Source organism: Sorghum bicolor, chromosome 7 (genome assembly GCF_000003195.3).
Source record: "Sorghum bicolor cultivar BTx623 chromosome 7, Sorghum_bicolor_NCBIv3, whole genome shotgun sequence".
NCBI lineage: Eukaryota > Viridiplantae > Streptophyta > Magnoliopsida > Poales > Poaceae > Sorghum > Sorghum bicolor.
The window spans coordinates 23,750,398-23,770,699 of NC_012876.2; the positions used below are offsets into that span (position 1 = coordinate 23,750,398).

Consider the following 20,302-nt stretch of genomic DNA (forward strand, 5'->3'; position numbering starts at 1 on the left):
TTATTATATAGAGAGGTTTACTTAACTCCTAAGTAAACGACTAATTAACCCTAATAAGCTAAGGCCCAATAGACCCTTGACTCTTCTAACATACTTCCTGATTACTCCAGAGACCAGGCCAGTTTGCTTATAAGGTCGTACCTTGGTGGAGATAGTATGTAGAGTGCCAACTCTGTTAATTCTTGAACCTGATCCTTGAGTTGGTGGCAGCTGCATGCTCTTTGTGACAGTCTCTGTTGTTTTTGTGCTATTTTGATCCCGAGATCCCATTTCACTTGTATTCGTTTTGAGTCCTGTTATGTTCTAGTAATTTGGTGCATTCTGTGTCTTCTGTTAGTATCTAATCTTATATGGACATTTAAGGGTTTTAGCCTGTTTCAAAATAATCTCTTGTCATTGGTAGATGTTACTAGAATTTGCAGACCTCTGGGCGAAGTCAGCAAGCAAGTTTTTTTTAATTTGTGTATTTATTTTACTTAGCCCGTTAGCCGGCAGAATAGAAAACAAAAAATATGGCTGGGATCTATTCTTACGGTTGTAAATTATATCATGTGCAGGAATATTCGATGACATCCTGAGCTACTACTGTATCACCAGAGATGTACCATAAAGCATTATGTCAGCACTAAGTTTGGCTGATAAGTCATGGCAGTGTTGGCTGATTTATTATGAGAGAAAAATACTGCTGAATATGGCTTGCAGATTCGGCTGATAAACTCAAATAAACTAGCGTCGTGGATATCTTGTCATCAGGGTTTATTTAACATTTATTGAATTTGCAATTTTGCTTTGCTTTAGAGATACTGTGTGGTTGAAAGTCCTGAACCCTACGCAAGTCTTCCCGTGTTTTTTTAGAAATTAAGTCTTCCCGTGCTGGAATTGGTCAAATTCCAAGTGTAAGAGCAACTCCAACACATGTGCTATCTTTATTATGTAGGCTGTATTTAGCTTTTTTAATCAAAAATTAAGCTCCAGGAGATATGCTATCTTGTTTGGTAAAATACCAAATTGGCTATCCCATGGATTTCGCTAGGCAAAGAAAGCAAGCCTGCGCCGCTCGCCATCTCCCGAAATCGCTCGCCACGTCACTTGCCCGCGCGTGCGCACGATCCTTCCCACGCGCAGAGACGGCGTTCCCGCGCGCGCTGAAGTTTCCCTCATGGCTATCTATCACGACCCGCTCGATTCCACAATTCCCCATCTCGTTGTATCCATATGAGCCGCTCTGGAGTCGCCCTTTTCCTCTTCGTCGTGAACCACTTCAGCGCCGGAGCCCCATCTGAGTCGTCGTTTTTGTCTTTGTTGTGAGCCGCTCCCTACTGCTCCAGCGGAGGCGCTTCCCCATGGAGAGGCGGCTTCCTCTGAATCACTGCCCTGCCGCACGGCCGAATCATCCTCGTCATGGACAGCCTCTGCCGAGTGCCGGTGAGATCCCAACTGCGCCGCTCTATTATCCCGACATCAGACGGATGTCAGCAGCAGGCGGATGGGAGCAGCATCAGGTGGATCGACAGCAGTTGGGATGGGAGCAGCAGGTGGATGGGAGATCCCAACTACGTGGGGGAGATTTCAACTCGTTGTCGCTGCCCATTATTTCGGCACCGGGCGGATGGGAGCAAGACTCACCGGCGCTGTCATGGTTGGAGAATGCAGCGCAAGGAGGCCACCAACGACGAGTCTTTCCACCCAACAGTGCTGCTGCTACTACATCGAATCCATACGTCGATGTGTGCTCAGGTGAGGGGGTGCATGCTTCATGGTTCCGTGTTTACACTCCCGGCCAATAGTTGGCAGGGAGGTCATCAGCAGCTTCATATGATTGGTGATATGCAGTTATCCTCAACTACTGATCTACTGTATAATAGTGCTTTATAGCCTAAATATTTCTTTGTGGCCTACCTTTGAAAATTGCAGTGAGTTGACTTCACAATGTTCAGTCATGGGCACTCGATTTTCTTCACTTCATTGTAATAGATCTTGACAAATGGATGTATAAAAGGGTTAGTTTAGTTGAAAACAGCAAGGGAACCAACTAAGATCAATCATTTTAGTTGCCTGTATCATAGATGAGTTTCACTTATTTTTCTGCACTTCATACCTTGCTCTTTGGATGTCAACTGACACTCTGGCAGCATATTGGCACTCAACAGCTTGGTCGTTGGGTGAAGCCATAAAAACTAAATTTTCATAGTTGGGACCTCCTGGTTGCTTGCAAATAAATTGGCCATAGTTTGTCTACACACAGAGTGACGCAGTTTGTCTACACACAAAGTGTAAAGCATAGCATAGCTCATAGCATAACAGAGCTGAGCTGAGCTCAACTGTGAGCTCAACTGCAACGATGTGGGCTTGCTTTTGACACATTTCAATTTAATAATTGCTCACTTTTTTGTCTAAAAAAATTGCTCACTCTGTTAAGATACTCTGTTCTGTCATTCAGTTATCACCACTGCAAATATTGAAGAGTACAAACTAATACAGAATGTTCCTTGTGTTATGTTTTTACAGCCGAAATGGATTCAGGGAGACCTTTGACCGACATGATTATGGAAGGTTTCACTCCTGCTGGAGTGTCTAACAATATCCCACCTCATAATGAAATAGAAGCACATGATGAGATCCCTGCTGCGGTCAAATGAAATAAAAGAAGGTCAAAAAAGTTCACTATTAAAAATTTCACTAGTGTTTTGTACGTTTGCATCTGGGGTTTAGGCTTTCGATATAAATCAAAGGAAACCTTGTAACAAAAAAATATGCCTTGAACTATTACAGTGTCTAATAAATGAAACAAAGAAGATAGGTCTGGAAACTAATACATAGTGCCTTGATGTTGTGATAATGAAATTATTCAACAGTATTATTTGTATATAAATCTAGAAAATTGTGCCACAAGTGCTCGATAAGGTCGGCTTGAAGCTGTGCGTGTCTCCTTGTCCTTGATCTTCTTGTAATTCTCTATAAATGCATCAAACTCAGGGGTAGCATGGTTTGATACAGTCACCTTTTCTCCCACATCATCATATTTGAAATCTTTTTCATCAACTCCCTTATCTTCAACAATCATATCGTGCATAATGATACAAGCTGTCATGACAAGTTGAATTGTATCCTCATCTCACACACGTGCCAGCGCTCGAACAATGGTGAAAGGATCAAGATGCCCAAGAGGGAGGGTGAATTGGGCTTCTCTAAAAATTTAAGCAACCTATAAGCTCCAATTTCACCCCTTGTGCCTAGTGTGACCTAGAGAACTACCGGATAAAAGTTTTGCAACCTAGTTCCAATCCTATTCTAGCAAGGCAATTCTAAGAATGTAAAAACACAAAGTAAATGCTAGAATGTAAAGGAGTAGTGGAAGAAAGTGCTCGGCGATGTTTTGCCGAGGTATCGGAGAGTCGCCACTCTCCACTAGTCCTCGTTGGAGCACCCGCGCAAGGGTCTTGCTCCCCCTTGATCCGCGCAAGGACCAAGTGCTCTCTACGGGCTGATTCTTTGACACTCTGTCGCGGTGAATCGCCCAAAACCGCTCACAAGCTTGACACGAGCCACCCACAAGAACTCCGGGCGGTCTTCGTGTCTCCAATCACCACCGAACCGTCTAGGTGATGGCGATCACCAAGAGTAACAAGCAAAGAACACTCACTTGACCCAAACAAGGCTCTAGAGAGTGGTGGATACACACTTGACTCTTGGAACTCACTAGAGAAGGATTCTCTCAAGAAATCACTCAAATCTCAATCCTCTCTAGGCTCTTGCTACTCTCTTGCTCCACAACAAGTTTCTCTGATGTTCAAATGGGCAAGAGACCTCTCATGGACGAGGTGGAGGAGTATAAATACTATCCACAAAGTCCAAAGGTCGACCAACCGTTTTCCACTGAAAACAGGGTCACCGGACGCACATTATGTTGCACCGGAAGCACTGCACCGAGCGTCCGGTGCTCCATAACGGCTAACTGTACTTGCTTCTGACAGATCACCGGACGCTATCTTCCAGCGTCCGGTGCACCGTCCGGTGCTCTGGGAAGTTTTACATGCTCCCTGCGTATGGGACCGGACGCTACCCGGTGCGTCCGGTGCTAGCGTCCGGTGCTCGGGGAGGGTTTACAACCTCTCTGGATATGGGACCGGACGCTGCCCAGTGAGTCCGGTGCCAGCGTCCGGTGCCTAACCCTAAGCACCGCACTGAGCCAACGGCTAAGGACCTCACCGGACGCACTCACAGAGCGTCCGGTGCCCCCTTGGGCACCCTAACTTTGTCGAAACGCGATCGCTCCAAAACGAAGTTGGTTCCTCTCGATCTAAGGACTATCTCTGAGCTGCCTAGTGCTAGGTTTACCAAGTGTGCACCACACCTAAACCTAAAGCCTTGCCTAAGTCAAGCTACTAGATCAAAGCCCCTCTTAATAGTACGGTCAAAGGAAAACAAAGTCCTAAACTACTCTAAGTGTCCTTCTTCACCATATGGCACTTAGACCTAGTCTAGTCTTGACGATGTCCATCCATCCTTTGAAAACCGAACCGATTTCCACTATTAAGTAGGCATGTACGTCCCTGTCCATCGAGTACCTATTTACCATGACCTTACCTATGACTTTGCCTCTGCAAAACACACGTTTGTCATAGTAATCAACAATGTCATTAATCACCGAAATCACTAGGGGCCTAGATGCTCTTTCAAATGGCAAAGCAAGCTTGTAGAACCCCAAATGCTCGTTCGACATCCTTCCTACAAGCTTCTTGTGCTTTTGCAAAATATTTGTTTTTATTACCCCGTGGCTCGGGTATGGTCTTCACGAATGTGGCCCAAGATGGATATATACCATCTGCTAGATAGTAACCCATTGTATAATTATTTCCATTGATGCTATAATTTACGTGTGGCCCTTGACCTTCAGCAAGCCTTGCAAATATAGGAGATCTTTGAAGAACATTTAGATCATTGTGCGAACCTGGCATCCCAAAGAAAGCTTGCCAAATCCAAAGATCTTTAGAAGCAACAGCTTCAAGAATAATTGTTGGCTCCTTTTTATGTCCCCTATACATACCTTGCCATGCATAAGGACAATTCTTCCAGGTCCAGTGTATACAATCAATAGAACCAAGCATGCCAGGAAAACCTCTACTCTCACCAATCGCAAGTAATCTGGCAGTATCATCCTCATTGGGCAACCTCAAGTATTCATGTCCAAATACCTTAACAACAGCTCTGACAAACTTTCTACGACTTTCTAGAGCAGTAGTCTCCCCAATACGGATATAGTCATCCATGGCATCAGCTGCTACTCCATAAGCTAACATCCGAAAAGCCGCCACCACCTTCTGCAAACAAGATAGTCCAAGGGTTCCGGCCGCATTCCTCTTATGCACGAAATAGTCATCATACATCTCAACGACATTCATTATGCCGACAAACACGTTACGCCGCATTTGAAACCTACGATGTTAGATAAAAAAAATTATTCAGACCTCAATGCATACTCTAAACATGAGTCGACAAAATATGAGAAAATTAACATGCGCCTAAAATAGCTCGGTCCATATGTAGGATTATCTGAGAAATAATCTTCATACAATCTGCAGTGTCCCGACTGCCTATCACGATTCACAACATGATGTCCTTCTAAGGAACCACAATGCCATGCTGGATTAATAATGTCTGATAGTACTATATGCTCTGCTGCAGTATATACCTCATCGTCATCCTCATCCAATGACGACGACGATGAAGAATCCATCAACTCATTAACTATATCTTCAAATTCCATTATGAACCTTTGATTAGGAGAGTCCTAGGAACCTGCTTGAACACCGTAACCAGGATTAAAGAAAGAAGATGTGTGTCGATGTACTCATTTGGAATATCATATCAGGCACACACGATGATGAGTCAGAATGCCTACCAGGTAGCAACGGCACGTCGCCACCAAGATCAGCGTCTCGTGCTAGTGACGCACGCGATGGCGCCGCTAGGAGCCTAGAACATGACGAGATACAACTCCAAAGGGATAGGTCACGAAAAGTTTCAAGCGGCAGGTGGAATAGGTCCGTGGTAGTTGCTGACTTGGCAATTTTTTAATATACAAGAGAAATAGCAAATCTATTGGAAAACTCTTCTTTTTTTTAGGACTTCTATATTTTACAAAAGAGCTAAACTATGCAACTTGGCTATTTATTTTACCACATCTGTTGGAGATGCTCTATAAGGCGCCGTTTGGTATGGCTCCTAGACCAGCTCCGGGAGCAGTTTTGATGCTCCGTCAGCCAAACGAGAGAAAACGGCTCTGCCCGCGGGAAACCCGCTGAGAGAAGAGGAGAGAGAGAACTGGAGCCACAAAACGAGATTCAACCAGCTCCAAGAGGTGCGGTGGGTCCAGCGCACGGCGTTGGGCAGATTTGCCCCCACCGAGACATGCTCACATGCGGGCGCGGGGTCGCTGGCGCCGCTCGGGCACGAGGTTGCCGCCGCCGCGAGGAAGCAAGGCCGCGGGAGCTGCAAACGACGACGCGAGACCCTCCCTGAAATACCCTTCTCGTACACGCGGACGGCGATGCGAGGCGAAGGCGGTGCGGGCAGGGAGCTGCGAAGGCAGGGGCGAGGCTGCAGGCGCACGACCACGAAGCAGGGAAGCGGCGGCGTGATTCGAGGGCAGGGCAACACGCGCGGCTGGGGAGGCGCAGGAGCCGCGGCCTCGACACAGGGACGCGCGAGGAAGCGGATGCCGCGCAGGGAAGAGAAACAGGGAACGACATCGACGGCGACGGAAGGAAGCAGATATGCGTGCATCGGTGATATATGGAGAGAGAATAAAATGAAAGAAAAATAAAAAGGAGAGTAAAAAAAAAGGAAAAAGGAGTATTTTGGAACTTTCATTGGAAAGAGAAGCTGTTTTGGCAAACAATTCATAAAATAGATTTAGCTCCGCAAATAAACTTGCTCCTCGGTTAATGCCATAGGGCTTTTTAGTTATTTGCCACCAACATGCCATCCTTACGGTGGGTTCTTACAGATTTGCCATTTCTGGCCACATGTCAGTGACTCACATAGTCCCACATGTCATTGACACACGCAGAGTTGGCACACTTAAGAGTGGCAAATAAATAAAAAATCCAATGCCATAGGGGGTGTTTGGGAACTTTTATTGGAAAGAGAAGCTGTTTTGACAAACGATTCATAAAATAGATTCGGCTCCCCAAGTAAATCTGCTCCTCGGTTAAAGCCATAGGGGTGTTTGAGGATGCTCTCTCTATGTTTTTTAGCTCTGCTTCAAGTTTTTTTAGCCAAATGATTTTATCTCCAAGTACTAAGTTTGAGAAAAAAACTGGAGTTGTAAGAGCATCTAAAGAGATACTCCACAAACTTTTTTTTTAGAGCTGTAGCCGAAGCACTACCAAACGGTTTCCACTCTCCTTGGCCATTCTCATGGCAGGATCCAGCAATAGCCTGCCGATCAATCATCAGGCAGGCAATCACGAATTTTTATATTTTAATTAATTATTAAATACGTTTATATGAAAAACAAATTGTCCAAGCAAAAAATGCATGCGCTGCTCCTTTCTATAGTCCTCAGATGCGCCTCACCGTTGGACCCCGTTCTTCTTCTTCTGAAAACCTTTGTTTAATCCTCAAGTTCCTGACCGTTGGACCCCGTTCTTCTTCTTCTTCTGAAAAGACGACAAAGGCAACGGTAAAATCCAAAACAGAAGAAGCTGCCAGCCAGTCCGAGGCAGCAGCACCCAGCACCCAGCACACAGCACAGTAATAATGGCGTCCCCACCTCCCGAGGACCCGAACGTTCGACCCCAACGGCTACTTCGACACAACCCTCATCGCCGCTGCCTACATAAACGCACCCCGTCGCCACGATTCGCACAGCACTCTGCCTGCCTGACTCACGAGCTCCATCACACTCGTCCGTGACATCTCCAGCGCGCGTCTGGTCTTGTGTTGCCTGGCTGCTCAAATGGCGTCGAGGGTGCTACTCCTCTGCGTTTCGGTGGTCCTCGCTGCGGCGGCTGCTGCCGAGGCCAGGGACTTCGTTGTCGGCGGCGCCAACGACGCGTGGAAGGCGCCGGCACAGCCCGACGCCCTCGCCAAGTGGTCCTCCGCCAACCGCTTCCAAGTCGGCGACAAACTCGGTAAGAGATCACTCGCCGTCGTCGTTGTTTCCAGTGCAGCGATCGGGTTGAAGGATGGAAAACATTTGCTACACAAGCACAAGAACAAGTGGAAGATCAAGATCCTTCATTCTCTCCCCTCCTGTTGCTTGAACACATCTGCTTCCGTGCGTGCGTGCAGTGTTCAAGTTCGCCGGCGCGGCGGACTCGGTGCTGGAGGTGACCCGGGACGACTACAACCGCTGCAGCACGGCGTCCCCGCTCGCGGTCCACAAGGCGGACGCCGGCGCCGGCGCCGCCACCGTGCCGCTGTCCCGCTCCGGCCCGTACTACTTCGTCGGCGGCGCCCCAGGGAGCTGCCAGAAGGGCGAGCGCCTCCTCCTCGTCGTCATGTCCGACAAGCACGGCCGTGGCCGCCTGCGGGGCCTTGCCCCGGCGCCCGAGCCGGCTGCTGAGTCGCCGTTTGCAGCCAGCTTCGTCGGGGGCCCTGCCGCGGCGCCGGCGCCGGCCACCGGGGCCGCGGGGAGGACGGCGGCTGCCGGGAACACCGGCGGCGCTCTGCTTGTCGGCGCCGCTGCGGTTCTTGGGGCGCTGCTGGTCTGGCGCTAGTCAAAGTGGGGCAGCGTTTTTTTTGGGAGATTAATTCTTTGATTCGTCCTGCTTGCTAAGCTCGAAGAGAGAAAGAAGCAATCTGCTGCTTCTTCTGTCAGTGATGATAAATCATAGAAGGATAATTCATCGATCATGATGTGGTTTTACATCAGCATTCCATTCTCGTGTCTTGTGTCAATATAAATGCCTTCGAAATCTCTTCTTCCTCTCTCACCGATCCAGCGATCCTGCAATTTTCACTAATACGTTCCACACAAACAACGGTGAAGTTTGCTTGTGAAAAAATTTAAGCTGTTGTAGTATTTTCGTGTGGTAATTATTATAAATTAATTAGGTCTAAAAAATTTGCCTCGTAATTACAGACAAACTATATAATTAGTTATTTTTTTATTTATATTTAATGCTTATTCATGTATGGTAAGATCAAACCTAAATAGACAATTAGTAATTTCGCCAACAGACAACCGCTGACTCGCTGAGCCACTCACCTCCACCAAGCGTTCTTTTTGTTGCCCCCACACCCTCTTGTTCAGCTGTTCTTTTATCAGATCAGACTACGCCTGTGCTGTGCATCTAGCCATCTTATGCTGTTTTGACGTGCCTGAAACTGTGATACAGGATGAGCAACCACAGTCCGAAGGTGGCAGCACCCTAATTATAACCAAAATTATGCAATCTTCAACTCTGCTTCTGCTTTAGATGGGACCATGCCAAACGACCTGTGATGCTGCAGAAAGCTGCTAATTTTGTTCGAAATTTGCTGGGGGCAGTTAGCAATGTGATATTAACTTACCTAGATTTAATAACAATTTTATATTTTAGTACCCAGAAAAAGGCTTACAGCTGATGATCCTTCAGTAAATTACTGGAGTACTTCCTTCCAGGCTCATCGAACTCACCTTGATTTCACTGCATAGTTTCAGTGCCCTGTTTCTTTCTGCTTTTGTACCTCCATTATTTTTTACTATTTCTTTTGTTTGTCTGCTAATTTGGTTCCCTGTATACTTTTATCTTTATTCCTTGTTAATACAGTGATAATGCGCAGTTTTCCAACTTGTTCGAGAAAAGCAGGTATGAGGTATCTATGTGCTGTATGAAGACCATCATGATGTTTGGTTCAGTGGCTTAGGGCGTCGGCAATGGTTATTAAATAGCTAGCTAGTAGAAATTCTATTGGTTTTCAATAACACTTTATAAATAGTTAGCGAGATGACGTATAAAAATAATAAAAAAGTAGCACTTTTATTGGAAAGAGATCAAATAGCTAGCTAGCGAAACTCTCTCACAATACTCTCTACAATAGCTAGCGACTTCCTAAGCTAGCTTCTATTTGCAAATTGCTATTGAGAGCCAATAACATTTTTCCAAAAAATCAAATAGTTAGCGATTTGAACACCATTGCGGACGCCCTTAATGGCGTGGTCGGATAACACAGTTTTTATTTGTTTCTGTGCGATGGTAATCTTGTACTGGGCAACGGATCCGAGCCTTTCAGACATCTGATTGCTCTCGATTGTGGTGGCACGTTGCTGCTCAACCAAACAGAACAAGTAATCCCTACCTGTTACTGCTCGTAACATTCTTTGCTCTTCTTGAAACCAAATAACACCTAGATTGTAACAGGTGCTAAGCATCTACAGCAAGTAGAAAGATGAACAGCTGATTTTTTAGTTGATGAAGCTGACCATGGTTTACGAAGTGATGTTGATGTACAATTAAGTAAACATTTATTTAGCATTTTAAGAACACATGTTGTTTCTCTAACTGGCTCACTAGATACAATATACGGTAAGAAGCATGCACCAGCTTCTTAGGTTTGATTTATTTATAAGATGACATAATTTGTAAATCTGAATCCTTCAGTAAGGATGAACTTCTACTCTCAGTTTTGGAGTTGATGTTCATCTGTGGACTATGGCATTTTTTCCACTTCCATGTCTCTCAGAAACTTTGCGAATGCCGCTTCAGAAGACCCGCCTTCGTGGATGGCCTCCAAGCCCTTCTCCTTAGCATTGGCGAGCCTCTCCCTCAGCATCTTTCCTTGGTCGGTGTCCATCACGAGCCTCACCTTGGCTTCCACCTCCTCTGCCTTGACGAACTCCTCGTATCCCTCCATCTCGACTGCGATCTTCATCTCCTCCACCATGAACACCTTATTCATGCGCTGCTCGGCAAACAGCGGCCAACAGATCATCGGCAATGCCGACATGATTGCCTCCAGCGTGGAGTTCCAGCCGCAGTGCGTCACGAACGCGGCGACGGCCTCATGCTGCATCACCTCTGACTGTGGCACCCAGTTCTTCACCACCATGCCCCTGTTCCTCGTCCTCTCCAAGAACCCCGCCGGAAACAGCCGCTCCAAGTCTGGCTCAGGGAACTGGCTCTTTTCCTCCGGCGGGCTCCGCACTACCCACAGGAACCGGTGGCCAGAGCTCTCTAGCCCGCGGGCCATCTCCTGAAGCTGTGCGGCCGAGAAGGTGCCCATGCTACCAAAGCAGAGGAACACGACGCTCCGCCTGGGCTGCGCGTCCAGCCACACCAGGCACTCGTGCCTCTCGCCGCCCCTCTCTGCGGCCTTGTGGCCATCGTTGACTAGTGGCCCGATGCAGTAGACTCTCGGCGTCGGCCGGCCGGGCACGCAGACACCGTCGTCGAGCGCTTTCAGGGCCCAGGTCTCCAGCCAATCGAAGCTGTTGACCAGCACGCCCCTCGCCTCCGCCAAGCGCTTGAACTGGTAGAGCCGGACCTTGGTCGCGTCGCTCTCCTTGTCATGGACCGTCTGCAGCATGTCCATGGCGCGGATCGGCGGCATGCCCGGGAAGCAGCGCACGAGCGTAGTCTTGCCCATCTCCCGGAACGACGGCACGGTAGGGTAGTAGTAGGGAAGGTTGAGGAGCACGGCGAGGTCGCTGGCCGCGGTAGGGCAGAAGAAGTAGGCGGGGACGCCGAGCTCGTCCGCGACGTCGAGCGCGTCGACGCAGAACATGTCGAGCAGCAGCGCGTCGGCGGCGGGCAGCGAGCGAAGCAGGTCCCGGAGCGCAGGGTTGGCAAGCCGCATTGTGTCGATGCTGCGCTTCACCGGGTGCGCCCCGAGGTCGGGGCTTGCCGGGGACGGCAGGAGGCGGAACGCGATGGCCGGGTTGGCGGCCGCGAGGCGCGCGACCGCGGCGGCCGACACGGCGTCGGTGTCGGGAGCGTCGACGATGGCGATGATGACGCCGAGGCCGTGGCGCATGAGGGTCTTGGCCAGCTCCACCATGGGGTTGAGGTGGCCAACGCCCAGCCATGGGTACAGCACGAGTGTCTTCTTCCCCATGGCTCGCGCGCTGAATGAAAGCCTGAATGCTGTATGTTCCGAGTTGCAACTGCAACTGCACGCATCAATATACTATATAGTAGAGTACCTATAGGAGGCTCTAGATAATATAACAAAAGGAGCCGGCTTACTTTATCTAAAAATATTGGAGGTGGCTAACATTTGGTGAGGCTCTATATAACAAAAGGAGCCGGCGGCTTTGTTTTACCTAAAATTTTTGGAGGCGGCTAAGATTTGGTGGATCCGTGATAATAGTTGTTGGCTAGCACTTTGCATCGACGAAAATGACAAAATAGTCGAGCCTTGGGAGAGAAGTTGGTTGCTTGCATTTTTATCCACGTGCACCAGGAATTAAGGATGCTACATTGAGAGCACCTCCAATGGTTTGGCATTTGTTATTGTTTGCCAAGTCCCAATTGCAAATATAAAGAAAAAAATATGGCCATCCTCAATGGTTTAGCATTTTGGACTTAGCAATTATCTAGTGGACCCAGCCAAATCTTTGAGCGCGTCTTTCTGTGCACGGGCGTGTTTCTTCGCGTGTGTTTCCCTTCGCGCGAAGGGAGGCGCCGCCGCTCGCAGTCGCAGGTTCGTGTCCGTCGTCGCCTTCATCTTCCTCGTGATGCATACCGCTCCTGGTAGAAGTAGCCGCTACCTGGACCTCATCCCTACCATTCACAGACGCGTTCAGGGAGGAACGACATAGCGGACTCGATCTGCGTCTTTGAGTCTGTTGACGGGCCTTAATGCTCACATTTAACTATCAACTAATCATGGAAAAGGACTTATATGCAACCAACACCCACACTTAGGGTTTTATCTGACAGAATTCCATGACTTTTGATGTTTGTCTATTTCTGCAGGCGGTTATCAAGAAATACGAAAGAAAGGCCCACACGTCGGGTTTACATAGAGATATTAACGTGCCGCGCAATTTTCTATCATCTAGAAGACTCCAGAAGCCACGGGACCGAAACGGACGACGAGAGGACTCAGGGACAGGGCGCCCGCCCAAGTCCTGAGGGCGCCCGCCCTGGAGTTCTGCCCAATCACGTCCAAACTCGCGGATCGTGCTCCACCGACCTAAGGGATCAAGGATAACCGTTCAATCAATGTCGGTTTGATCCAACGGTCCATATTCACTTGAAGGGACTATAAAACCAGACCCCCTGGCCCCTGGAGATCATACCTCTTCTACAGAATCAAAGTTAGGGTTTCAATTCTTCATCCAAGTAGAGAGGATCCCTATAGTTCTTCTAGTTCTACCTCTAGTTCATCTAGTTCTAGTTCTAGTTCATCTAGTTCTAGTTCTAGTTCCTCTAGTTCTAGTTCTAGTTAGTTCTAGTTGTAATCTAGAAAATAGGGAGAGAGAAGAGGAGAGCGGAGGAGGAGCCGGATCTGTCGAATCTTCCTCAACATTGTACTTTTGCAGCAACTGGTTCGTTCTTCATCGTTCTCCAGGTTCTTCAATTCATAATTCCTGAGTTCTCTAATTACTTTTATTTACATTCAAGTTATTTATTGGATTCCCGCTTGCATCAAGTGCTCTAGTCTTTATAACGCTAGAGTAGTAATTAGTAGATTAGACGTGGTGTTTAGTCTTGCGATTACCTGGAATTGCACCCAATCCTACGGATTGTTGTGGTAGCCTTAGGGTAGTGGCAGCCCTAACGGTCGACGTATTCCACCTCGTTCAGATCGGTGTTTGTAGGACCGTAGTCAGACCTTCCTGGCCCCCTTCTCATCTGTTTCTGTGGTTAGTGCTCTGATGTCCCGATATAAATAATCTTGAAGTAATTCTTGATTGTTAGATCAACTAGAGAACTCTCAGAAAACTTCCTCTCTTCCCACCAAAAATAATTATATAGTTATCCTTGGGCGATCTTGGATCTTAATTAGTACACTCACGTTCTTTGTGGAAAATCGATACTCTGGAATACTCCCGGGTGAAGGCTACATCGGTATCCGTGCACTTGCGGATTTTTCTGTTTGCGTTTAAAATACCCAACAAGCTTTCTGGCGCCGTTGCCGGGGAACGGTAGCTGTGCTAGTTTCGAACCAAGTCGTCCGTGTATCCTTTTTCTTTTCCTTTTTACCACAATCACCTTATCATTTTCACCATACCACATGGATTTCACACTAAGCTTTAATGAGCATGGAAGTTATTTCATAGCCACTTCATTTACTCCATGCTCATATGCAACATCTTCCCAATCCATTGGTTTTTCCAACATCACCACATTCGAGATCTCCAACCACCTCATTCTTTCTATTTATAAAAACTTTAAAAGGGCGGTTGTCGATGCATGTCTATATTAAATATTGCAGATCTCGTTGAGTTGATCTTGATATAGGTCAGCGTTGGAGGGGAAACCACTTCGCCGACATAAATTGATGGTTTCCCAAGGACAAGCTTAGTGTCCTAAAACAAGCACTGATCAGATCGTAACATGAGCTTTTAATATTTGCAACATTACCTTGTGTGTTGAGCATATAAGGATAATTGTAAAAAAATTCCTTCGGGTATTCTTGTCACTAACCTTTCCAGGGTTGGAGCAAGAAGATCGGATGAATGACAAGCACAAGGTATGTCCAACCAATCATCATACAACATTGAATTAAATTCATCCAAACTTGAATTTTGAAAAATTCAAGCTTGGGGGAGTACTTTACATAAAATCATCCTTTGCCATGTTGCTATGTTGGTTGTCCCTACCTTTGAGACATGCTCAATTTATTAAATACTAATCACACTACTTCATCTCCACTTGAGTAGATCTCTATAAATGCTTTCATGCTACCTTTATTTGCTTTAGTATATGTCCAGGTTTGGAGTAGTTTCATTTATCTCTTAATTAAGCATGGTGCTTAATTTAGGAATGATGATCTTACTTCCAAAGGATTTTAAATTAAGCATGATGCTTAGGTTAAAACGCCCTCCTAAATCAAATTAGATATGGTGTCTAGGTTGATTTTTGAGCCGATAGTATGCTATAGTAGATATTGGATATTTTGTTGGACTAACCCCTGTAGAAAAACTTTCAATATCGACTTGGGAAGTCCTGAGATAAACTCACATTGGAGACAAAGAGAGAGACACATGAAGTTTACCAATTTGCACGAGGAAGGCATAGCTCACAAGAGATGATCCATGGAGGGTGCCACAAACACGATACACAACCGCTAAGAAAGGAAAGCTTCCACAAGGAGATACTGTACCATCACGCTTCAAGTAAGGTAACATCTTAAGGTACTTGACTATCACTTTTATAAGCTTCTTCTTGGTTCTGGCGTTCACATGAATAAAAGTGACAAACATGTATGATTTACGACTCTAGATTAACCAACCCAATCGATTCAACATGTTTAGCCCTTCCACCTTTGTGATCCCACACTCCTATTCATATGAGCTAAAGTGTTGCACATTCAATCTTTGGAATATATAAACAAAACATAAGTATAGATAGATTATCTTTCCATTAGGTTGAGCGATCTGATCTGACAAATGTTTTAAATACTACACTTATAATCTTATTATCCATCAACTTTGTCTTGCTCCCTATGCTTAAGGTTAGAGAAGAACAAATACACTTTTGGTTCTGTTGGTGTTTTCCACCAACATGGCCCATGCACTTGATTTCTGCCTTGTCTATGAGCAGGTACACTTCGAGTAAAATATGAAGGACTTTTACAACTCCCAGACTCCACCTAGTGAAGAACCTAGATCTACGAGCACAAACACACTGGAGATACTGGACACTCAGGCAATCACTGCCCTGAGATGCTTGAGGACGTAACTACTGGAGTAACCCCATTGTGGAAGTAATTACTGACCTTCTGCCGGTCAAGAGAGGCGATCCAGGACGCCCCGTCATCCCGATCTCCATCGGCATGGTGGACTTCCCAGAAGCACTCTGCGACTTTGGCTCCAGCCTCAACATTATGCTCAGGGTACTCTATGAAAAATTCCTTACACATCCTTTCCTAGAAACAACCATGTGTTTGCAGCTTGCAGATCAGGCACTAAGTTTCCCAAAGGGAATATGGAAGAACCTCTGCGTCTGAGTTGGTACCTTGTATGCTCCAGCAAACTTCATGGTGACAGAGACTAGTACTGATGAGAGGGCACCCATCATCCTAGGGAGGCCATTCCTGAACACCTCAGGAGCTGTCATCTACGCTAGTGCTGCCAAGATCAGTTTCTACATCAAGGGGAGGAAGGAGACGTTTTCTTTCAAAAACAAGACTACACAAATCTCAGAGCAATCCCGACATGAACTAAGGAAGAGGACCAACAGGAGGAACAGGAACAAGCAAATGTGGACCAAGTCAGCTAAGATGGTCACTGCAGTTCAAGGAAGTCAAAATCGTCGATTTAAGTCACCATTCTTGACCAAAAAGAATGACCCAAGTGTGCCAAGCATCTAGTGCTCCATTAATGGATACAACTTGCAGAAGACGCTTTGCGACACTGGATCAGGCGTCAACATAATGGCCGCAGTCACCTATCAGCTCCTGTTCGGAACCATGCCCCTAAAACCGACATACATTCAGGTCCAGATGGCAGATCAGACATTCCAAAAGGTTGAAGGTTATTGACATGGGAGAAGATGAGTACGATCCACCCATCATCCTTGGGAGACTGTTCCTCGGCACTGTTAAAGCAATCATCTACATTGGAACCGGAGAAGTCCACATGAACTTCCCCTCTGAGAAGGTACGCCGCTATCTTACTGACCCTAACTATATAGTTGAAGACTCTAAGCAGGTCAGGACAAGAAGGAGATGACGCAACCGCAACCAGAGAAGGCAAAATCATCAAGGACGGATGGGTAGACTATGAAGGAGAAGTTGTAAGGTCTGAAGACATACAGCTTGAACAGAACTGTCCTGAGGAGACCGTAGCACCGAGTCAGGTGTGTATAGAAAAGATAGTTATACACAAAGAGGAAGCACCGCCGGAACCACCGACTACACCATCCAGCGAATCCCAGGACGACTAAGAAAATAGAGGGTCCCGTTCAGAGGACTTAAAAACACTGAACGCCTTGCCAAGAGGTAAACTTGGTAGTTATCTTTTTCCTTTCAATTATTTTAAAATAGTTTGCTTAGTTAATCAGGTTCATATCATCTTGAAAAGAAAATAAAAATATTGAAGATAGTAAGCCCCATGTGAGTATGCTCATGGCATAAAACCCATAAGTACATTCACTGTGGTGGCGTAAAAATAAAATAAATATATTTCTGTCCTATAAAAATGAAAATATAAAAATAAGATTCTGATCCTACCAAAGAGTGTAACATTTATTGAGGAGACTCAACATGATAAAGGCTAGATATTTATGCTAACACTTAACTAGTTCCACAAAGCTTTGTTGTCTATTTGAGCTCCACAGAATTCAAGGATCAAAGAAGACTAGCAGACGGAGGACATCCTAATCGCTGTCAGGGTGCTGCCGACATTCAAATACACCTTTGCCACCTGCTAGCTACATGAGAAGGAATTACGTCAAAATCCAGCTTGGGGGAGAGCACCCCCATTTATCCAGCTAAGTATTCTACTCACGTTTATACTTTACTTTAATAATAAAAAGATGCATAATCATAGAAAACCCAAATAAAGATTTTGTGCTTATATATATCTTTGCTTAGTTTGCTAAATAGATAAATAAATAAAGTTTGCTATGAACCCTCGTGATAAGCACTCACATGGAAATGATGAATAGTTGCTCTACCATGACTAGTTCTCAAAATTGAAATCTCTCTCAAGTTTAGGCATGACTGGTTTTAATTAAGATTTTCTCTAAACCTGAACTTGTGGGGAGAGTACTTGATCTAAAGTCTAAGTCGTTAACGGATACGATATGGAAAGGTTGAGCTGTTGTTTATCTGTTCCTAGAGATGCTAGAATTCTGGAGAATTTTATCTTTGAAATTCTTTAAAATGTTGCATGATGAGTTCCTGTATGTTGAGAGTTTAAATTCCTACCACAGCCATATATACATGCTTGCTAGACTTTGAGCCACATATTTACTTTTTACTGCTTATGAGCATTGAGTGTGGTCAAGCTGTGTAGACCCTTAGGAGCTTGTCATGTGGTTAAATCAAGATACACATGCACGTTCACTCATACATGCTGCTTCTACCCCGGAAGTACGCATCCACATATATCCACCCATTTCCATCTCCAGAACCACACAAAAATATTCTACTCCTAATCCGGGAAAGAATAGCCAAAAACATTTCTATTTTCCCCTGTGAAATAAATGCTCAAGTTATCTTGGCTACTACCACTTGCTACATTATTTCAAGAGATGAGTGCTCTAAAAAAAAGAGAGAAAAAAGATACGAGGAAATAAAAAGGGGCAAGTGCCCGGAACCTCGAAAGAAAAGAAAAAGTGAGACGAGAGGTAAAAATGGACAAGTGTCTGACAGTAGAATTAGGGGTACAAGATACCCACCTGAGAGAAAAGAAAAAGAAAATATAGAGCATCTCATTCTCCTGAAAAAGTTTCAAAAGAGCAAAAAGGTATGTACCCCCTCAAAAGAGCAAAAGTAGAATTAGACTTTCACCATTACTTTCACCATTATCACCATTCATTTGCCACACATGCACATCTTGATTTGACTTATTGACTTGTTCTTCTGGATCCATGGTTTGACTATGCAATAAATGTCTTGTAAGTATGTATTAGCTGTCTCCCACCTATGAGCTCCAGATATCAAAACCTTATTAGAGTAGGGTGAGAGAGAAGGCAATGCCACTATGCCTTATACCACAACTACCACATACTTTGAGAGAAGGCATATACCATTACTGCCTTGGTAAGGATCCAGAAATACCACAAAAGAGAGACTAGAGAGAGTCATACAAGGAATCTCTGAGTTTTATTTGAAAATCTGCAAAAACTCCAGAGTTATAGTTAATCGAAGAACAAGAGACATGGCGCTTGAATAGACCGTTCTATCTTTTAACTGCTCAAGACAGAAGTGACGGTTACAAGCCCCATGGTGGAAGGTAAATTGAGTAAGTTTAAATCTTAACAGTTTACCCTAACCCAGAGATGAGATCTTGTTTGAACGCATGTATATCTGGAAGGCATGAAACCACTGCAGAATCTCTTGAGTTCATCTCTGCTCAGGGACGAGCAAAGGTTAAGCTTGGGGGAGCTTGTTGACGGTCCTTAATGCTCACATTTAACCATCAACTAATCATGGAAAAGGACTTATATGCAACCAACACCCAGACTTAGGGTTTTATCTGACAGAATTCCATGAGTTTTGGTGTTTGTCTATTTCTGCAGGGGGTTATCAAGAAATACGGAAGAAAGGCCCACACGTCGGGATTACATAGAGATATTAACGTGCCGCGCAATTTTCTATCATCTAGAAGACTCCAGAAGCCATGGGACCGAAGCGGAGGCCGAGAGGACTCAGGGACAGGGCGCCCGCCCATGTCCTGAGGGCGCCCGCCTTGGAGTTCTGCCCAATCATGTCCAAACTCGCGGATCATGCTCCACCGACCTAAGGGATCAAGGTTAACTGTTCAATCAATGTCAGTTTGATCCAACGGCCCATATTCACTTGAAGAGACTATAAAACCAGACCCCCTGGCCCCTGGAGATCATAATTCTTCTACAGAATCAAAGTTAGGGTTTCAATTCTTCATCCAAGTAGAGAGGATCCCTCTAGTTCTTCTAGTTCTACCTCTAGTTCATCTAGTTCTAGTTCTAGTTCATCTAGTTCTAGTTCTAGTTCCTCTAGTTCTAGTTCTAGTTAGTTCTAGTTGTAATCTAGAAAATAGGGAGAGAGAAGAGGAGAGCGGAGGAGGAGCCAGATCTGTCGGATCTTCCTCAACATTGTACTTTTGCAGCAACTGGTTCGTTCTTCATCGTTCTCTAGGTTCTTCAATTCATAATTCCTGAGTTCTCTAATTACTTTTATTTACATTCAAGTTATTTATTGGATTCCCGCTTGCATCAAGTGCTCTAGTCTTTATAACGCTAGAGTAGTAATTAATAGATTAGACGTGGTGTTTAGTCTTGCGATTACTTGGAATTGCACCCAATCCTGTGGATTGTTGTGGTAGCCTTAGGTTTAGCCTTGGGCGATCTTGGATCTTAATTAGTACACTCACGTTCTCTGTGGAAAATCAATACTCTGGAATACTCCCGGGTGAATGCTACATCGGTATCCGTGCGCTTGCGGATTTTTCTGTTTGCGTTTAAAATACCCAACAGAGTCGCGGCAAACCAAT

The 20,302-nt window shown here is 45.6% G+C and overlaps 3 protein-coding genes across 3 annotated transcripts; 1 reads left to right on the plus strand and 2 right to left on the minus strand.

Annotated features, from left to right (window-relative positions):
* LOC110437244 lies at positions 1,171-5,387 on the minus strand. The gene is made up of 4 exons (XM_021465623.1): positions 5,048-5,387; positions 4,878-4,951; positions 2,099-2,235; positions 1,171-1,447 (listed from the first exon to the last, which is right to left on the minus strand). Exons 1-4 carry the CDS (start codon positions 5,385-5,387, stop codon positions 1,171-1,173), a joined length of 828 nt encoding a protein of 275 aa, XP_021321298.1.
* Positions 7,864-8,892, plus strand: LOC8065213 (early nodulin-like protein 1). Its single transcript, XM_002444123.2, has 2 exons — positions 7,864-8,138; positions 8,299-8,892. The coding sequence occupies exons 1-2, from the start codon at positions 7,964-7,966 to the stop codon at positions 8,724-8,726; spliced, it is 603 nt and encodes a 200-aa protein (XP_002444168.1). The 5' UTR covers positions 7,864-7,963; the 3' UTR covers positions 8,727-8,892.
* Positions 10,425-12,083, minus strand: LOC8065214 (anthocyanidin 5,3-O-glucosyltransferase). The gene has a single exon (XM_002445306.2). It carries the CDS (start codon positions 12,043-12,045, stop codon positions 10,642-10,644), a length of 1,404 nt encoding a protein of 467 aa, XP_002445351.1. The 5' UTR covers positions 12,046-12,083; the 3' UTR covers positions 10,425-10,641.